The 13553-nt window shown below is 47.4% G+C and overlaps 5 protein-coding genes across 5 annotated transcripts; 3 read left to right on the top strand and 2 right to left on the bottom strand.

Moving 5' to 3' along the window:
• The first annotated feature begins 276 nt into the window (after positions 1-276).
• On the top strand, positions 277-4099 carry LOC132258376 (protein tipE). The gene is made up of 2 exons (XM_059755685.1): positions 277-2173; positions 2602-4099. The coding sequence occupies exons 1-2, from the start codon at positions 1380-1382 to the stop codon at positions 2669-2671; spliced, it is 864 nt and encodes a 287-aa protein (XP_059611668.1). The 5' UTR covers positions 277-1379; the 3' UTR covers positions 2672-4099.
• A 608-nt stretch (positions 4100-4707) lies between these two features.
• LOC132258375 (growth hormone-regulated TBC protein 1-A) lies at positions 4708-7302 on the bottom strand. The gene is made up of 4 exons (XM_059755684.1): positions 7058-7302; positions 6800-6981; positions 6187-6740; positions 4708-5885 (listed from the first exon to the last, which is right to left on the bottom strand). The coding sequence occupies exons 1-4, from the start codon at positions 7072-7074 to the stop codon at positions 5646-5648; spliced, it is 993 nt and encodes a 330-aa protein (XP_059611667.1). The 5' UTR covers positions 7075-7302; the 3' UTR covers positions 4708-5645.
• Positions 7303-7363: 61 nt separating this feature from the next.
• LOC132258374 (bifunctional purine biosynthesis protein ATIC) lies at positions 7364-10208 on the top strand. Its single transcript, XM_059755683.1, has 3 exons — positions 7364-7857; positions 8058-9201; positions 9438-10208. The coding sequence occupies exons 2-3, from the start codon at positions 8110-8112 to the stop codon at positions 10116-10118; spliced, it is 1773 nt and encodes a 590-aa protein (XP_059611666.1). The 5' UTR covers positions 7364-7857; positions 8058-8109; the 3' UTR covers positions 10119-10208.
• On the bottom strand, positions 10207-12484 carry LOC132258373 (replication protein A 70 kDa DNA-binding subunit). Its single transcript, XM_059755682.1, has 4 exons — positions 12311-12484; positions 11991-12232; positions 10712-11933; positions 10207-10530 (listed from the first exon to the last, which is right to left on the bottom strand). Exons 1-4 carry the CDS (start codon positions 12344-12346, stop codon positions 10222-10224), a joined length of 1809 nt encoding a protein of 602 aa, XP_059611665.1. The 5' UTR covers positions 12347-12484; the 3' UTR covers positions 10207-10221.
• A 209-nt stretch (positions 12485-12693) lies between these two features.
• On the top strand, positions 12694-13535 carry LOC132258377 (large ribosomal subunit protein eL32). Its single transcript, XM_059755686.1, has 3 exons — positions 12694-12827; positions 13017-13114; positions 13177-13535. Exons 2-3 carry the CDS (start codon positions 13022-13024, stop codon positions 13486-13488), a joined length of 405 nt encoding a protein of 134 aa, XP_059611669.1. The 5' UTR covers positions 12694-12827; positions 13017-13021; the 3' UTR covers positions 13489-13535.
• The last annotated feature ends 18 nt before the right edge of the window (positions 13536-13553 follow it).

Below are 13553 nucleotides of genomic sequence, written 5' to 3'. Positions count from 1 at the left end.
GGGCGAAAGGGTGGCATCCTAGGTGCCATCAGTTGACGCTCGCAACTGGCTACCGATAGAGGAGAGCGCTAAATAAGTAATGCGTTAATAGGCATGTTATAACTAGGGAGGGCGCATGATACTGAAAACTTCAATGAATATCCATAAAAGCGGGGGGCAATTATGAGTAATTGGGGAAATTTGGAGGACAATCCTGGTACATGCGCAACAGCGTATTTTGATTGGGACGCTCCCATGTAGAGGAAAATTCTGCTCACAGTCAGTTATCCTCATAGCGCGATTCATAAAAATTGCCATGCCTTAATTTTCTGTGAATAATTCTTGTGTGTGAGGAGAAAAAAGTTATTGGACATTTTCATTATTGAGCTTGAGGGACACTTTCGAGGGTGGTTTTCCCATCATTTTCGCCCCACAGAGTGCACAAAGTTGCGCCCCATTCGCCTTGTTTTTTGGGGAGAGCGATTGTGTGACGAAGAGAGGCAAACAGAGGCTAAAATATTTATCAAGATTACAGCTGCTTTCATGATTTTGATTTCGGTCGCTTCGATTATGTAATAATGATATGAAAAAGTGTTTGCACGACATTTCCCATCGACAGGACTTGATTACAGTACTTTTTTCGGATTACAAATCTCCTTTTTTGTGCGCTCTAGAAGTATAATTCCGCTTTTTCCGTGTTGGGGAAAAAAGTGCACTTTACGTAATATTGCCCAATTTATTCTGGGCATGGGAAAGTGAATGAAAAAAGTGAGTGAATTGACGGAAAGAACGTCAGTCAGTGTGGGAATTTAATGAAGAGTTCACGCTATGAAAGAATCTGTGACGAGTGATTCAAGGGAATTGCCAGTATTTAATCGCTTTATCGATTTTCGCATGAGGGAAATTGGCGTTTAATGATGTCACCAGGAGGGACACTAAGCTCTTCTGCAGGCTCATCGTGAAGGTTTTCGAACAGCGAAGGTGAAATGAAGGGAGAATAGGGGTGTAAATTTACGATCCTGTTAAATTTGTATTGCGTGTGACGCCTTCCAGCCAAGCAAAGTGAAGGAGAATTGTATAAACCACAAAATCAATTAAGTAATCTCCATGTTCCGCCGAAAAGGCAGAAGCTAGAGCGTCGTGTTCCCTCTCTTTTAATGTCTGTGGTCATGAACATTGTGTAGTCGAGCAGGGCACATTGAAGTTGCTGCTGAGCCATAGTTTCGCTTGTCGCGAACGCGCCCAAAGTGGAACGCGAGGCACGAGCGCCGCCGAGTGCCTCCCGATGAGTCCTTCGGCGTCCGTCGTGTCGGGGATGCTGTGGACATCGCGGAAGGCGCGCTGCTATCAACGGACAGGACAGCAACAACCAAGTGGAGGCAACTAGCTAGCCAGCGACAATGAGGAGCGGCAGTTCTGAATTGCTCCTCGAACAGCAGCAACAGGAACTGCGACTGCGGAAGGCGAAGGAACTGGCCCCAGCCAAGAAGAATGCCAACAAAGTGGAGCGAACGTGGCGCGAGAAGGCCAACTTCTACGTGACATCCACGCTGGCCTTCTTCTCCGTCACGGCGGGCGCCTCGCTGCTCTTCCTCGTGCCGCTCTACGTGGACCCCGCCATCTCCACCCTCGTCTTTGACTTCATCGACAACCCCACGCTGTGCACCACCACGCGCCGCGAGGACCTCATGGGCATCTTCAACTGCTCCTGGAGCTCCTGCCGCGAGGGCTGCACCTCGGACATGTACCGCTGCACCCACATCTACGTCACCTACGTCAACTCCACCAATCTCACGCTGCCCACCTCCGCCGACATCGCCAACCAAACCACGTGGCCGCACCTGGCCAACTACACCGAGCTGCAGCCGCAGTCCGAGGAGGCGCAGCTGCTCGTCAACATCAAGGGCTGCGGCTACCCACCAAGCGTCAAGTGCCGCAACTTCACGGACCTGTACGGCATCGAGGGCGCCATCTTCCCCTGCTACTTCTCCAAGATGAACAAAACCGTCGTCATGACGAGCTACAATCGCGACGATCAAGTGTCCATGATCGTCAATTTCTTCGTGGTGCCATTCATTATCACACTTATATCATCAGTTGCGCTGTGCGTCCTGCATTGTGATTGTAGATGCAAACGAGAAAGACATATTCGACGACGCGGTCTCAACCGTAGGCCCAGGATAGAGAATTTAAGGTAAACCCCCTCCTAATCCGGAGTGTGACTTGTCGCCAATCGAGTTTCAGTTGTCTTAGACCACAAATGTGCAGATTTACCTGTTCTAGTTCATTTCACGAAGATTACAGTCCAGGAAGTGCAACTTTTTTGTGTTATCAAACGAATGACCAACTCTGTCTTAGGACACACTGAAAGATTGTCGAAGCTATTTTCCTACGACATCACACGATTGTCTCCTGAGAATCTTTCAGTTCATTCTGTGCGTGAATTTAACGATAAAAAATGATACTTAACAAACGATAAAGATCCGTAAAATATCAGTTAAATCCGAGGATATATCTCACCTTTTGTCTTAATTTTTGTCCTAAGACGATTAGAAAAGGTTGAGTTAAGCCAAGTGCTGCGATAGCCTTGAGTTTCAACTATTCTCTGTGTGTTTCTTGTAGTGATTCATCAATATCAACTCGAGTTGATATGCTAACACCAGCCATTGAGGTCTACAAACAGCCACTCTGACATAAAGAAGACACCCTGGAGAGCAATCTTGGTAACGCCTCGACCAGCAGCGGCTTATAACACTATCTCTCCACGGTGTCTGACTCAATCGTGAGACAGAAGAACATTAGAAGATACCGAATGCACTCTAACATCTTTTCATACTTCACTCTCTTGACGAGGATGAACTTTCACACTTGAAGCGCATTCTAAATATGAACGAGTGTCCAGGATTAGTTAGTCTCTTATTGAAATTTCATTGCATGGACCCGAAATTCTTTCCACACCACAAAAAACACCTTTTACTATATGTTAACTTAAGTCACTCGCGTTGTATTTGGAAACATTGAGAAAGTATGAAGAAATCATTTATGATAAGAGTTTAGTTTAAGTTGTAGTGGAATTAAAATATATTATTATGATTATTATTATTATTGATGAAGAGAAAAAGGATAAACATTCGAAATACCAGTGAAAAAACAAGCGTTTCACTACCGTTATAGTTCTAAAAAAAAATGAATATTAAGAGGCGTAAAGATAAGAAATTAACACTATATTGAATACTTGGAAATGTTTTTAAAGATTCGTAGCATTTTAAGTGCAGTTGATTTATGTTTCTTCTTAAATGTTAGGTAGTCAAAAAGTGCGATGAGGAATTTTTTCAGTCCAACGAAGCCGAGCGTGAAACTGAAGACGAAATAGACCAATTTTGACATGATTATTTCTTATAAATATCAAGTCGATCACAAAACAATCAAATATCACAGATTCAAGGCATAAATAGCATCGATCTTTGACTACTGAAAGCATGCGCGGTTGCAGAAAGGAGTGAATGGTTGGGAAGGTTTAGTTTTTTTCTCTCTCTTTTTTCCGTTTTTGCAAGATAAGCCAGATAATGTGCAGATCTGTGATCATTTTGTAACAAAAAAGCAATTATATTTCGATGGATAAATATTATGAGTTGACGAAGAATGGAGGAAAAAAAGCAGGAATTTATACAAAACCAATTGGCAAATTTAATGATACTTAACTGTGCAAATACAATCGATTTTAGGAAAGAAAAACGTTGAAATCTCTCTGATTTGATCTTCTCATGCCACACTCTGTGTAAATGCAATTAATGCTAAACATCACGGTGAAACTGTTGTTGACTCTTGTGTTATTATTATAGAATGTAAAAAAGCGTCGGAGAAAGCATTGTAAGCTCATAATATTGGGAAAAAAAACCTGTTGGATTAATCCTTGTGTAGAAGATGCAAAAGTTGCGAGTCGTGTTGGCGTTAGCGAAAGAGTTGTATAAAATACTTAAAAAAAAAATACATTGTAAGTAAGATTAAATCGTGCCAGACAATATTTTCAATCAGTTAGAGAAAGAGAAGATGTTAAAAATGATTATATCAAGTATACTTTGTTAAAGAGAATTGTAATCACAAGAGAAAGAAAGAAAAATATATTGAAAAGAAGAGTTATTGTGACGATCAAAACATGTTGAACTGAACAAATTTCCCTTTTGTGTGGATCACAAAAGTATATATATATTAAAGTAAAAGTATAAAACTGCTCGATATAGAATAATAAGACATTTGTTTGATGAACCATATTGAGAATGTTATTAGAGAAAACATAAATTGAATGACTAGAAATTTGCAAAGTTAATCTCTATATTTGTTTTATAGTTTCCCAGCTTCATTAAGGCTTGACTCTTGAATAGTTGTGTAAACGATAATTTGTTGGTAGTGCGCTAATCCACAAAAAAATGTATTTGTTGCAAAGAAATACTTACGACATTATTGATTGTTATAGTCGAAACACGTAAAAGTGAATATGAGCATTTTTGAATAATATCTGGACACATTTGCGGAGAGAAGCATTATTGTGTGTGATTTTGTGTTAATCATTGCAACGTGTGAGGTTTTTTCTATATTCTTTCGCTTTTGACAAGTGCATTTAAGCATGCATTAAATCATACCACATGTTCGCATCAAAAATAAATTTAGAAAAATACATACAACAAACCGTCTTTTACTCCCAAAAACACTCAAGTGCTCTCAAATCAATTTTTCTTTTATTATTGCAAAATTCACTTTGTCGCCTCCAGCATTCCCACTTTCGACTAGTTCACTAACTTTTTAACCCTACTTTGGATACAAACTTTGCGTGAATTGTGACTATTTTCATTTCCTTCCAACATTACGTATACATATTTTTCCTTTATTCACCGCGCACCGTTCAGATAAAATTTAATATTACTCAAATCACGAGACTTTTCACAAGTTCACTATTTTTAGCACTCATAGACAAAAGAATGTGAGACGCAAAAACATGAAAAATACTCCTAATGTCTCGCTCTGAGTCTGCTTTTCAATGGGAAAGAGTATGCAAGGACTTTAATATACGTTCAATTTCTAAATGGGCTGGGTTTTCCAATGGGCGGAGCCTAGTTGCATTAGAACACTTAGAAGTAAGGATTTTGTGACGATTTTTATACCTTCAATTGGCAGTTGAAGCTTCTAGTTGGATAATCTATTGAACTCCGTCACTTTAGAAGCCCCGCCATTTGAAAAGACATTCAATAATGGAAGTCAAATACTATTTAAAAATTGAGTAAGGGTAATAAAATGCCCCAGACAATATAAACAAAAACATTCTTAATCTCAAATTCTAAAAACTTGACTCATAATACAAAATCTATCGCGTTAAAAATTCCTCACTTTCCTGTAATACTATCAATATAATTCGTAACAAACATTTAAGGTTTTCACGTGTTAGAAAAACTTCACCATCAAATACATATTTTTTCTCCTTTGGCAATCTCTTGGGATTGATCAATATATTAATTGCTGCCGCATTAAAATTCAAACTGATATGGCGTCATTTTTCGAGTTATTAAGCAGAAAATCGAGTGTTTTTTTTTTGGAGTAGTTATTAAGGCTGCATCTGTTGTGAGTTCTTTGGTAGCTGCATTGCATGTCTGAACAGATATTCACTCCCTTGATTAGCATATGACACCCTTAATGTCCTCCTGAACGACCACCTGAGTCCGTAGAGATTCGATATCACGGCGCCTTATGTTACCCGGAATGGTGAATATGCTGCTCATGAACTCGTGGCAATTCGTCACCATCGCACTTTGCAGCATTTCTCGAAAAACATTCGCCAGCTGCGAAATGTCCTCTGTGGCCATTAAAGTATCCCGATGGCGCATTATTAATGTCACGCTGACACGAAATAAAATCTGCAAGAGAAACACAAGGCTTCAAACTTGGTTGGAAAACGAGGCGAAGTCAGGGGACAGAAGTTGTGCACTTTCTGTGGGAATTCAGAGCTTTGAGCTTTGTGGGTTTCGTGGGTGGAGAAGCCAGAAAGTCATCCGTGCACGCTAGAGAGCATCAATCACACAATAACTGGGGGGAATTGAAAGGTCGAAGGTCCCTAATTGGACGCCCCGATGGCGTGGGCGTTCTTTGGGTCAACACGAGCAAATATTGCCTCTAAGTTGGTCAAGTTGTACATTTTTCATAGCCCTTCTCACCCACCTTGTATCCCTCGGCGAAGAGGCAGTCCCAAATGCGCAGCACAGTCTCGGTTGGAAGCACCTCGGCGAAGAGGCAGATGAACCACTTGGTGACAATCACAGCCCAGGGAAGGCCCAGCATCTTGGTGTGGGCGTGGACGTCAGGGACCCGCACTTTGAGCAGCTCGTTGAGCACGCCGATGTCGACGATGAGGCCACTCATGGACTTGGTGTGGTAGTTCGGGGCGATGACCTCCACGATGTGCCGCAGCAGCCAGAACGTGCCTTCCTCGTCCTTCGTCACGATCAGCAGCAGCCCGGCGATGTAGTTCAGGCCCTGGCAGTAGCCCACGTCCTTGTTGAGATGCGCGTAGGCCACGAGGATGTTGAACAGCTGGCTCTGCACGTCCGGGAAGAAGATGTTGTTGGGAAAGGTGCGCGGCAGATCGATCTTGATCATGTCCACCACGTCCTCGTCGTGCTGCTCGAACAGCAGATTGCGGTACAGCGACGGGGCGGACGCCCTCGCCGCCGAGGCGCCGGATGTCTTCATCCACACAATACCGCGCAGATGAGCTGCAAAAGCCAACAATGCTACACTCTGTCCAACTCCCGCCATCAGCAAAGAGCTTTACCAGGAACGCCTTTGCGGACATATCTCTTCAGCGCTCTGCTCATCGTGAGCTCGTGCGACCGCATGTACTTCTCCCACTGCATTTGGCGCCTCGTGAGCACCTTCAGATACTCAGACATGATCTCCTCATAGCTGCCGTAGTCGAAATCCGCTGGCCTCTGAAAGCCGTACTCATCGACATCGCTGCAAAAAGGTAAACAAACCAATTAGCCTCAATTGACGCTTCATTTCCTGCCTCAGAAGCAATCTCGCGCATTACCTAAATTTCGAACTCATCACGTCAACACACCAGACACACCATTCAAGTCTTTTCTACTTAAATTAGTCAGTATATTTGCTAAAAAGTCACTGTTTTGAGAATTTGCAATCTTCGCACATGATTTCTACAACACTTGTGAGCCGCAAACTTTTCAACGGCGGCCGATGAGCATGAAGTTGGCAACGAATGAAGGCGCGCTTTGGAATAAATTACACATTTTTGGAGTGCAAAGCTGAATTAACTCCACCCAACTCAATCCTTTGTCCATATAAATACTGAATTAAGTGAAGTCTAGTCTATAAAGATCATTTATTTTCTGATAAATAAAAAATGTCCAGTATTTTTAACAATTTCAGAGGTATTTCACTATTGCCAACGATCAGAACCAATCCTAGCTTCGATCTGAGCTATTCTCGGTCAACATCGCGCTAAGATCTCAAAGTTGAGATTAAAAAACTATTTTTTCGCTTTCTTTTGCTAAGATTCCTGGCTAAGATCTTAACCAGGTGAGAAGCACAAGCTGTTGAGATCCGAGCCTAGTCTTTTTCTATTTAATTTATTGATATGATCAAGGAGAATTTCCAAGCAGAAACAATTTATCAAGTATGAAGTTATATGGCAAACATTGTGACTCCTTTCGGGCTTTTATTACATCATCTTCGCTACGCGAGTCGCTACGCCACTGCATCCAGTCGATCTCCAGCAATCGTCAGAGCGGCGGCCAGAAGCACGTTTCCTTGCTGATCAACAAGTGTTTTGCGGATTTTTCTGCGTTTCCCAATTGATCGCCTCCACGGAGAGTAAGTAGTTCAATTCACACTGCCTCCAATCCATCGAACATTATCAGAAGCGAAGCTGTGAGGATTCCTTATCAGCGCTGCCGATTGACCCTTTGCGCACTCAATCCCATTATTTTTCCGCTCATCCACGCGAGGAAAACACAGTCAATCTGGGTTGAAAAACAGGGTTTATAAATAGTTGCTACTTCGCATTTCTCCAGAACACTTTCGCCAGTTGCGTGGAATCCGCCCAGACTTGAACACAGAAGCGCGATGGCGTCCGGCAAATTGGCCTTGATTAGTGTTTCGGACAAGACGAACTTGGTGCCGCTGGGGAAGCGCTTGCAGGCGCTGGGACTGAAGCTGGTGGCCAGCGGTGGCACGGCCAAGAGCCTGCGTGAGAGTGGCCTAAGCGTGAAGGATGTGGCGGACATCACGGGGGCGCCGGAGATGCTGGGCGGGCGCGTGAAGACGCTCCATCCGGCAGTGCACGGCGGAATCCTCTCCAGAGACACGGCGGCCGACCAGGCGGATCTGCAGAAGCAGGGCTACGAGCTCATCCAGGTGGTCGTGTGCAATCTCTATCCCTTCGTGAACACCGTGTCGCGCGAGGGCGTCACGCTGGCCGAGGCCGTGGAGAACATCGACATCGGCGGTGTGACTCTGCTGCGCGCGGCGGCGAAGAACCACGCCAGAGTCACGGTTCTCTGTGACCCCGACGACTACGAGGCCGTCTTCCGGGAGCTCGAGACGTCCGGCGACACCACGGCGGAGACCAGGCAGCGACTGGCGCTCAAGGCCTTCACCTGCACTGCCCTCTACGATGACGCCATCTCAGATTACTTCCGCAAGCAGTTCTCGGCGGGCGTGTCACACCTGCCGCTGCGCTACGGCATGAATCCGCACCAGAAGCCCGCGCAGCTCTTCACCACGCTCAAGGAGCTGCCACTGAAGGTGGTCAACAGCTCTCCGGGCTTCATCAATCTCTGCGACGCCCTCAATGGCTGGCAGCTCGTGCGCGAGCTCAAGGCGGCACTCAATCTGCCCGCCGCCACGAGCTTCAAGCACGTCTCGCCGGCCGGCGCGGCCGTAGGTGTGCCGCTGACGCGCGAACAGGCGCAGCTCTGCATGGTGGACGACATCTTCGACTCCCTCACGCCGCTGGCCACGGCCTACGCACGCGCCCGCGGCGCCGACCGCATGTCGTCGTTCGGGGACTTTGTGGCCGTCTCGGACGTGTGCGACGTCGCCACGGCCAAGATCATCTCGCGCGAAGTGTCCGACGGCATCATCGCGCCCGGCTACGAACCGGAGGCGCTGGAGATCCTGCGCAAGAAGAAGAACGGCGCCTACTGCGTCCTCCAGGTAAGCTCGCGACTCTGTCCTAAGATTTAGTCAGAGGGTCTCAAATCATTTTTTTCCAATTTCTGCATATAAAGTTGAGCTGTAACGAACTAATTTTCCGATTATGATGATTTTAACGATTTAATATCCGCCAAAAAGATACAATATTTGCATGTCGATTTTCGCTAAAATCCTAAAATCTCAACGCTCAGAAACGAGACAAAGCATTAACATGATGGCTTTCGCACTTCTTTCAGATCGATCCCAACTATGAGCCTTGCCTCATGGAGAGGAAGACGCTGTTTGGGCTGCAAATGGAGCAGCGCCGCAACGATATGAAGATCGACGAGTCTCTCTTCGCGAACATGGTGACGAAAGACAAGAACTTGCCGAAGAGCGCCGCCAGAGATCTCATTGTGGCCACAATTGCCCTCAAGTACACGCAGAGCAACTCCGTGTGCTACGCCAAGGACGGCCAGGTGATCGGCATCGGCGCTGGCCAGCAGTCGCGCATCCACTGCACGCGCCTGGCCGGCGACAAGGCGGACAACTGGTGGCTGCGCCAGCATCCCAAGGTCGTGGGCATGCAGTTCCGCAAGGGCGTGAAGCGCGCCGAGATCTCCAACGCCATCGACAACTATGTCAACAACACCGTCGGCAAGGACATGCCCGTGGCGCAGTTCGAGGCCATGTTCGAGCAGCCGCCGGCCGCGCTTACGGCCGCCGATCGCGCATCCTGGGCGCGCCAGCTGTCCGGCGTGGCGCTCGCCTCGGACGCCTTCTTCCCCTTCCGCGACAACATCGACCGCGCGCGCCAGTCCGGCGTGTCGTTCATCGGCAGCCCGGCGGGCTCCACCAACGACGCCGGCGTCATCGAGGCCTGCAACGAGCACGGAATGGTCCTGGCACACACCAGCGTGCGTCTCTTCCACCACTAAGCCATGGAGTGCAATTCAACTCCCTTTATTTCGAATCCAACAACTTCACTTGAGTTCAATATAATATGATGATGAATGTAATGAAAAAGACTGGAGAAGTTTCTTAATTTGTGGCAATTCCCGTGAGATTGGAGAGATTATTGATCAGATACTCATTGTAGTCCTTGTGGTTCACTGGCGTCGCAGCGACAACGGTGATCTTGTTGCGGCTCGTGTCGCCAAAATGTTCCATCTTGATGCGCAGTTTGAAGATGAAGCTCTTGAAATGAATGCCAGACAGCACAGTTTCGGCTTCATCGGGATTCATGCTGAGCAGCTCTCCAACCTCCTGGGCGCTCCTGCCGATTATCTGCTCGGCCACTTCGTTGAAGCACGTCACCCAGCGATTCGACGTCCAGTCGCCGATGCTCATCTGCAGGAATCAGAGAATGCAAAGAGAGGTGATTAATTGTCAAAGAATCGCTTCTTAACATTTCACTTTGGTAGCTAAGTCTGCTTAGAATGCGTCCATTATTCCTATTTGGGTTAAGATATAGCGCTAAGCTGAAGGATTCTAGCTTTCAACGCTATCATCAGAGATAAGATCGACTCACCGACACGAGGAAGCGATACTTGAAGTTGGCGTAGGACGTGTTGCACTTCTCGCATCTGTACGTGCCGTCGTCCTGGTCCACGACCTTCTTGTTACAATCACCCTGCGGACAGGACTTGTACACGGCGCTGCTCATGCGCACGAGATGCACGATGGCCTTGGTCTGGAAGTAGTCGGGCGCGTCGCCCATGCCCAGGCTCCGCACCTTCGCCTCGTGGAACGTCACCCACTCCGTCTTGATGCCGGCCGCGCCGCCGATGCGCGTGGACACGTTCGTGCTGACCTCGTCGCTGCCGCCGTTGTCGAACCACCCGCGCACGCGGTGTCCCTCCGGGATGTCCGGATTCAACTTCATCATGCTGTTGCCGATCAGCGACACAGTCTTGCCGCCGCCGAACTCCGTCACGCGGCAGCCCTTGATGCACACCACCGGCTGGTACGTGGCTTCGAAGGACTCCGCGTCGTCGCCCCACAGCGTGAGGATCACGCTGGCCTTGCTCTGGTCCACGAGCGTCAGGTCGCGCTTGCGCAGCTCTCGTCCGCTCGAGCGCGCCGTGAACTGAACCATCTCGCCGGCGTTGCTGCACACGCCGATCACGTCGATCATGCTGTTCGCCTCCAGGTTGACAATCTGCGAGATCGGCACGAAGTTGTACTGCACCTTGGGCGTGTTCATGTCGTCCGGACACTCCTGGATCACCGTGTCGCTGTTCAGCGTCAGCTCGTAGTCGTTCTTGGTGGTGTTGAAGCGCTTGTCCGCCGGCTTCATCGTGCACCTGCTGATCAAGTACACCTTGTCCACCTGAAGCATGTCGTAGAACTTGTCCACTTGCTCCCTGAACGCCGTGGCGCGGATCTCGCCGCTCTCGTCCACCACCTCGAAGCTGAACAGCTTCCCTTCGCCCCTGTCGTTTTTCCACGTGCGAATACTGGCCTTCTGCACCACGCGCGCCTTGATCACCCACTTGTTCACGTACGGCGTGAGACTGCAGATCGGATTGACGGCGGAATTCCGCAAATCACCCGAATCACCGGCGTTGCCGCGCTGCACACTTACGCGAGGGGAGTTCTGGGGCCGTCCGGAGGACGCTGGAGTTGAGGAAGTCGCTCCCATTGCGCTGCTGTTGCTGCCCTTTTGATCCAAATTCACTGGAGTTCCGATTCTCTCGCCCACTTGATCGCCCGACATGAGAACATCAACGCCTGCCATGACAATTACGTGTCTGCAAGGAAACCCATCAGCGCTTTGTATCTAATAAATTGACTGAGAACATTCTTACCTATCACTTGTGCCTTCCTTGTTGATCTTGGACGTGCTGTAGCTCTGCAGACGGAAGACTGTGTAGTCGCACAGTGAGCCATCGTGAATCAAGTAATTCAACTGCGTGTTGAGTATGGCGAAGCTGTGCACATGAACGCCGTCTGAGATCAACAGCCGATACCGCTCGCTGTCATTCTGAGAGATCTGCTTCTTGCCCAGCATCTGGAGAATGGGCTTCTCCTGAGAACCCTCGGTGAGCCTCTGCAGAGAGCCGACAAGAGAGGTTAATTTCACAACTTGTGAAATCTCATCAAATTCAGGGAGAAAACAAAGTTATACCTTTATGGCTCCAGTTGTCAATTGTGGAACACTCATCCTTGCTGCTCTCTGCACCTGCAGATGAAAATTATACGCCGGAAAATCAGTGAAATTAGAGAAAACTCAGAGAGTGAGAATCAGACGGAACGCAGCTTTTGCGCCTTTTCCTTTGACATTGGCTGCTTTCAGTGTTGGCCACCAGAGGAATTCCATTAGGGAAGATTTTTTTACCGTTATTCTCTTCGAATTCCTCACGAAATCACGAAATTTCGTGAAATCTATTGTGAAAATCACATGAATATCACGTCCTGACAGTCCGGATTTGTTGGCTTTTTGTCACTTAAATTGGATAATAATTAAACATTTTCTCAATCGGGTGGGGAATTCGAATTTAACGGTTAACGCTGACTGTCATGCCGATCCACAAAACACAGCCGAGCGCTGAATTCGGCCGTCAAGTGAGTTTCCGGTTTCCAAGTCTGCCTTTTCTATTGGGTTGTCAGAAAACGTGGATTTACCTTATAGTTTTCCTCAAAATGTAGGTGAAATAAGGCAATTCCAGCCTCAATTCCTCTTTTATTCTTTACTTGGATTATCAGTGCATGCAATAACTGTGAAATATCCATGAAATTCAGTGTTTTGCATGGAATTTATGAATAGGAAGATTTGTGTGTGTGTGGTTATGTTTTGGGATTGTTTTCTCATGCAATTCTCTGATCTCTTCCAGCCGCAATGACCATCCGGCCAGCCTACAGACCCAAGATCGTGAAGAAGCGCACGAAGCGCTTCATTCGCCACCAATCTGACCGATATGCCAAGCTAAAGGTGAGCTTCTTGCCACTTCCTTGATGTCCAGAAAACTCATTCGACTTTTTCTCTTTTCCCAGCAAAAATGGAGAAAGCCCAAGGGTATCGACAATCGCGTGCGTCGTCGCTTCAAGGGTCAGTTCCTGATGCCCAACATCGGCTACGGCTCCAATAGCAAGACCCGCCACATGCTGCCCACGGGCTTCAAGAAGTTCCTGGTGCACAATCTGCGCGAGCTGGAGGTGTTGATGATGCAGAACCGCGTGTACTGCGCCGAAATCGCCCACGGAGTGTCGTCCAAGAAGCGCCGGGACATCGTCGAGAGGGCCAAGCAGCTCTCCATCCGCGTGACCAATCCCAATGGCAGGATCCGATCGCAGGAGAACGAGTAAACTGTCCTCCGGAAGGAAACTCGCGTCAAATAAATGGATGAATAAAGCGCTTTGTGTGTGTTTTT

The sequence above is a fragment of the Phlebotomus argentipes genome, unplaced genomic scaffold (assembly GCF_947086385.1).
Source record: "Phlebotomus argentipes unplaced genomic scaffold, Phlebotomus argentipes genome assembly scaffold_4, whole genome shotgun sequence".
In the NCBI taxonomy this organism is placed as follows: Eukaryota; Metazoa; Arthropoda; class Insecta; order Diptera; family Psychodidae; genus Phlebotomus; species Phlebotomus argentipes.
Note: the sequence above shows the minus strand (reverse complement) of the source record. Positions and strands in the feature narration are given on the sequence as shown.

What these genes read in the sequence shown, in the direction of transcription:
- LOC132258376 (XM_059755685.1), top strand. Translation starts at nt 1,380, where the DNA reads ATGAGGAGCGGCAGTTCTGAATTGCTCCTCGAACAGCAGCAACAGGAA. An exon ending in CCCAGGATAGAGAATTTAAG is followed by an intron (nt 2,174 to 2,601) that starts GTAAACCCCCTC and finishes TGTTTCTTGTAG; the next exon opens with TGATTCATCAATATCAACTC.
- LOC132258375 (XM_059755684.1), bottom strand. An exon ending in TGTCCGCAAAGGCGTTCCTG is followed by an intron (nt 6,741 to 6,799) that starts GTAAAGCTCTTT and finishes TGGCTTTTGCAG; the next exon opens with CTCATCTGCGCGGTATTGTG. An exon ending in TCTTCGCCGAGGGATACAAG is followed by an intron (nt 5,886 to 6,186) that starts GTGGGTGAGAAG and finishes TTTCTCTTGCAG; the next exon opens with ATTTTATTTCGTGTCAGCGT.
- LOC132258374 (XM_059755683.1), top strand. Translation starts at nt 8,110, where the DNA reads ATGGCGTCCGGCAAATTGGCCTTGATTAGTGTTTCGGACAAGACGAAC. An exon ending in GCGCCTACTGCGTCCTCCAG is followed by an intron (nt 9,202 to 9,437) that starts GTAAGCTCGCGA and finishes CACTTCTTTCAG; the next exon opens with ATCGATCCCAACTATGAGCC.
- LOC132258373 (XM_059755682.1), bottom strand. Translation starts at nt 12,346, where the DNA reads ATGAGTGTTCCACAATTGACAACTGGAGCCATAAAG. An exon ending in TGACAACTGGAGCCATAAAG is followed by an intron (nt 12,233 to 12,310) that starts GTATAACTTTGT and finishes GGCTCTCTGCAG; the next exon opens with AGGCTCACCGAGGGTTCTCA. An exon ending in AGTATCGCTTCCTCGTGTCG is followed by an intron (nt 10,531 to 10,711) that starts GTGAGTCGATCT and finishes TGATTCCTGCAG; the next exon opens with ATGAGCATCGGCGACTGGAC.
- LOC132258377 (XM_059755686.1), top strand. Translation starts at nt 13,022, where the DNA reads ATGACCATCCGGCCAGCCTACAGACCCAAGATCGTGAAGAAGCGCACG. An exon ending in ACCGATATGCCAAGCTAAAG is followed by an intron (nt 13,115 to 13,176) that starts GTGAGCTTCTTG and finishes CTCTTTTCCCAG; the next exon opens with CAAAAATGGAGAAAGCCCAA.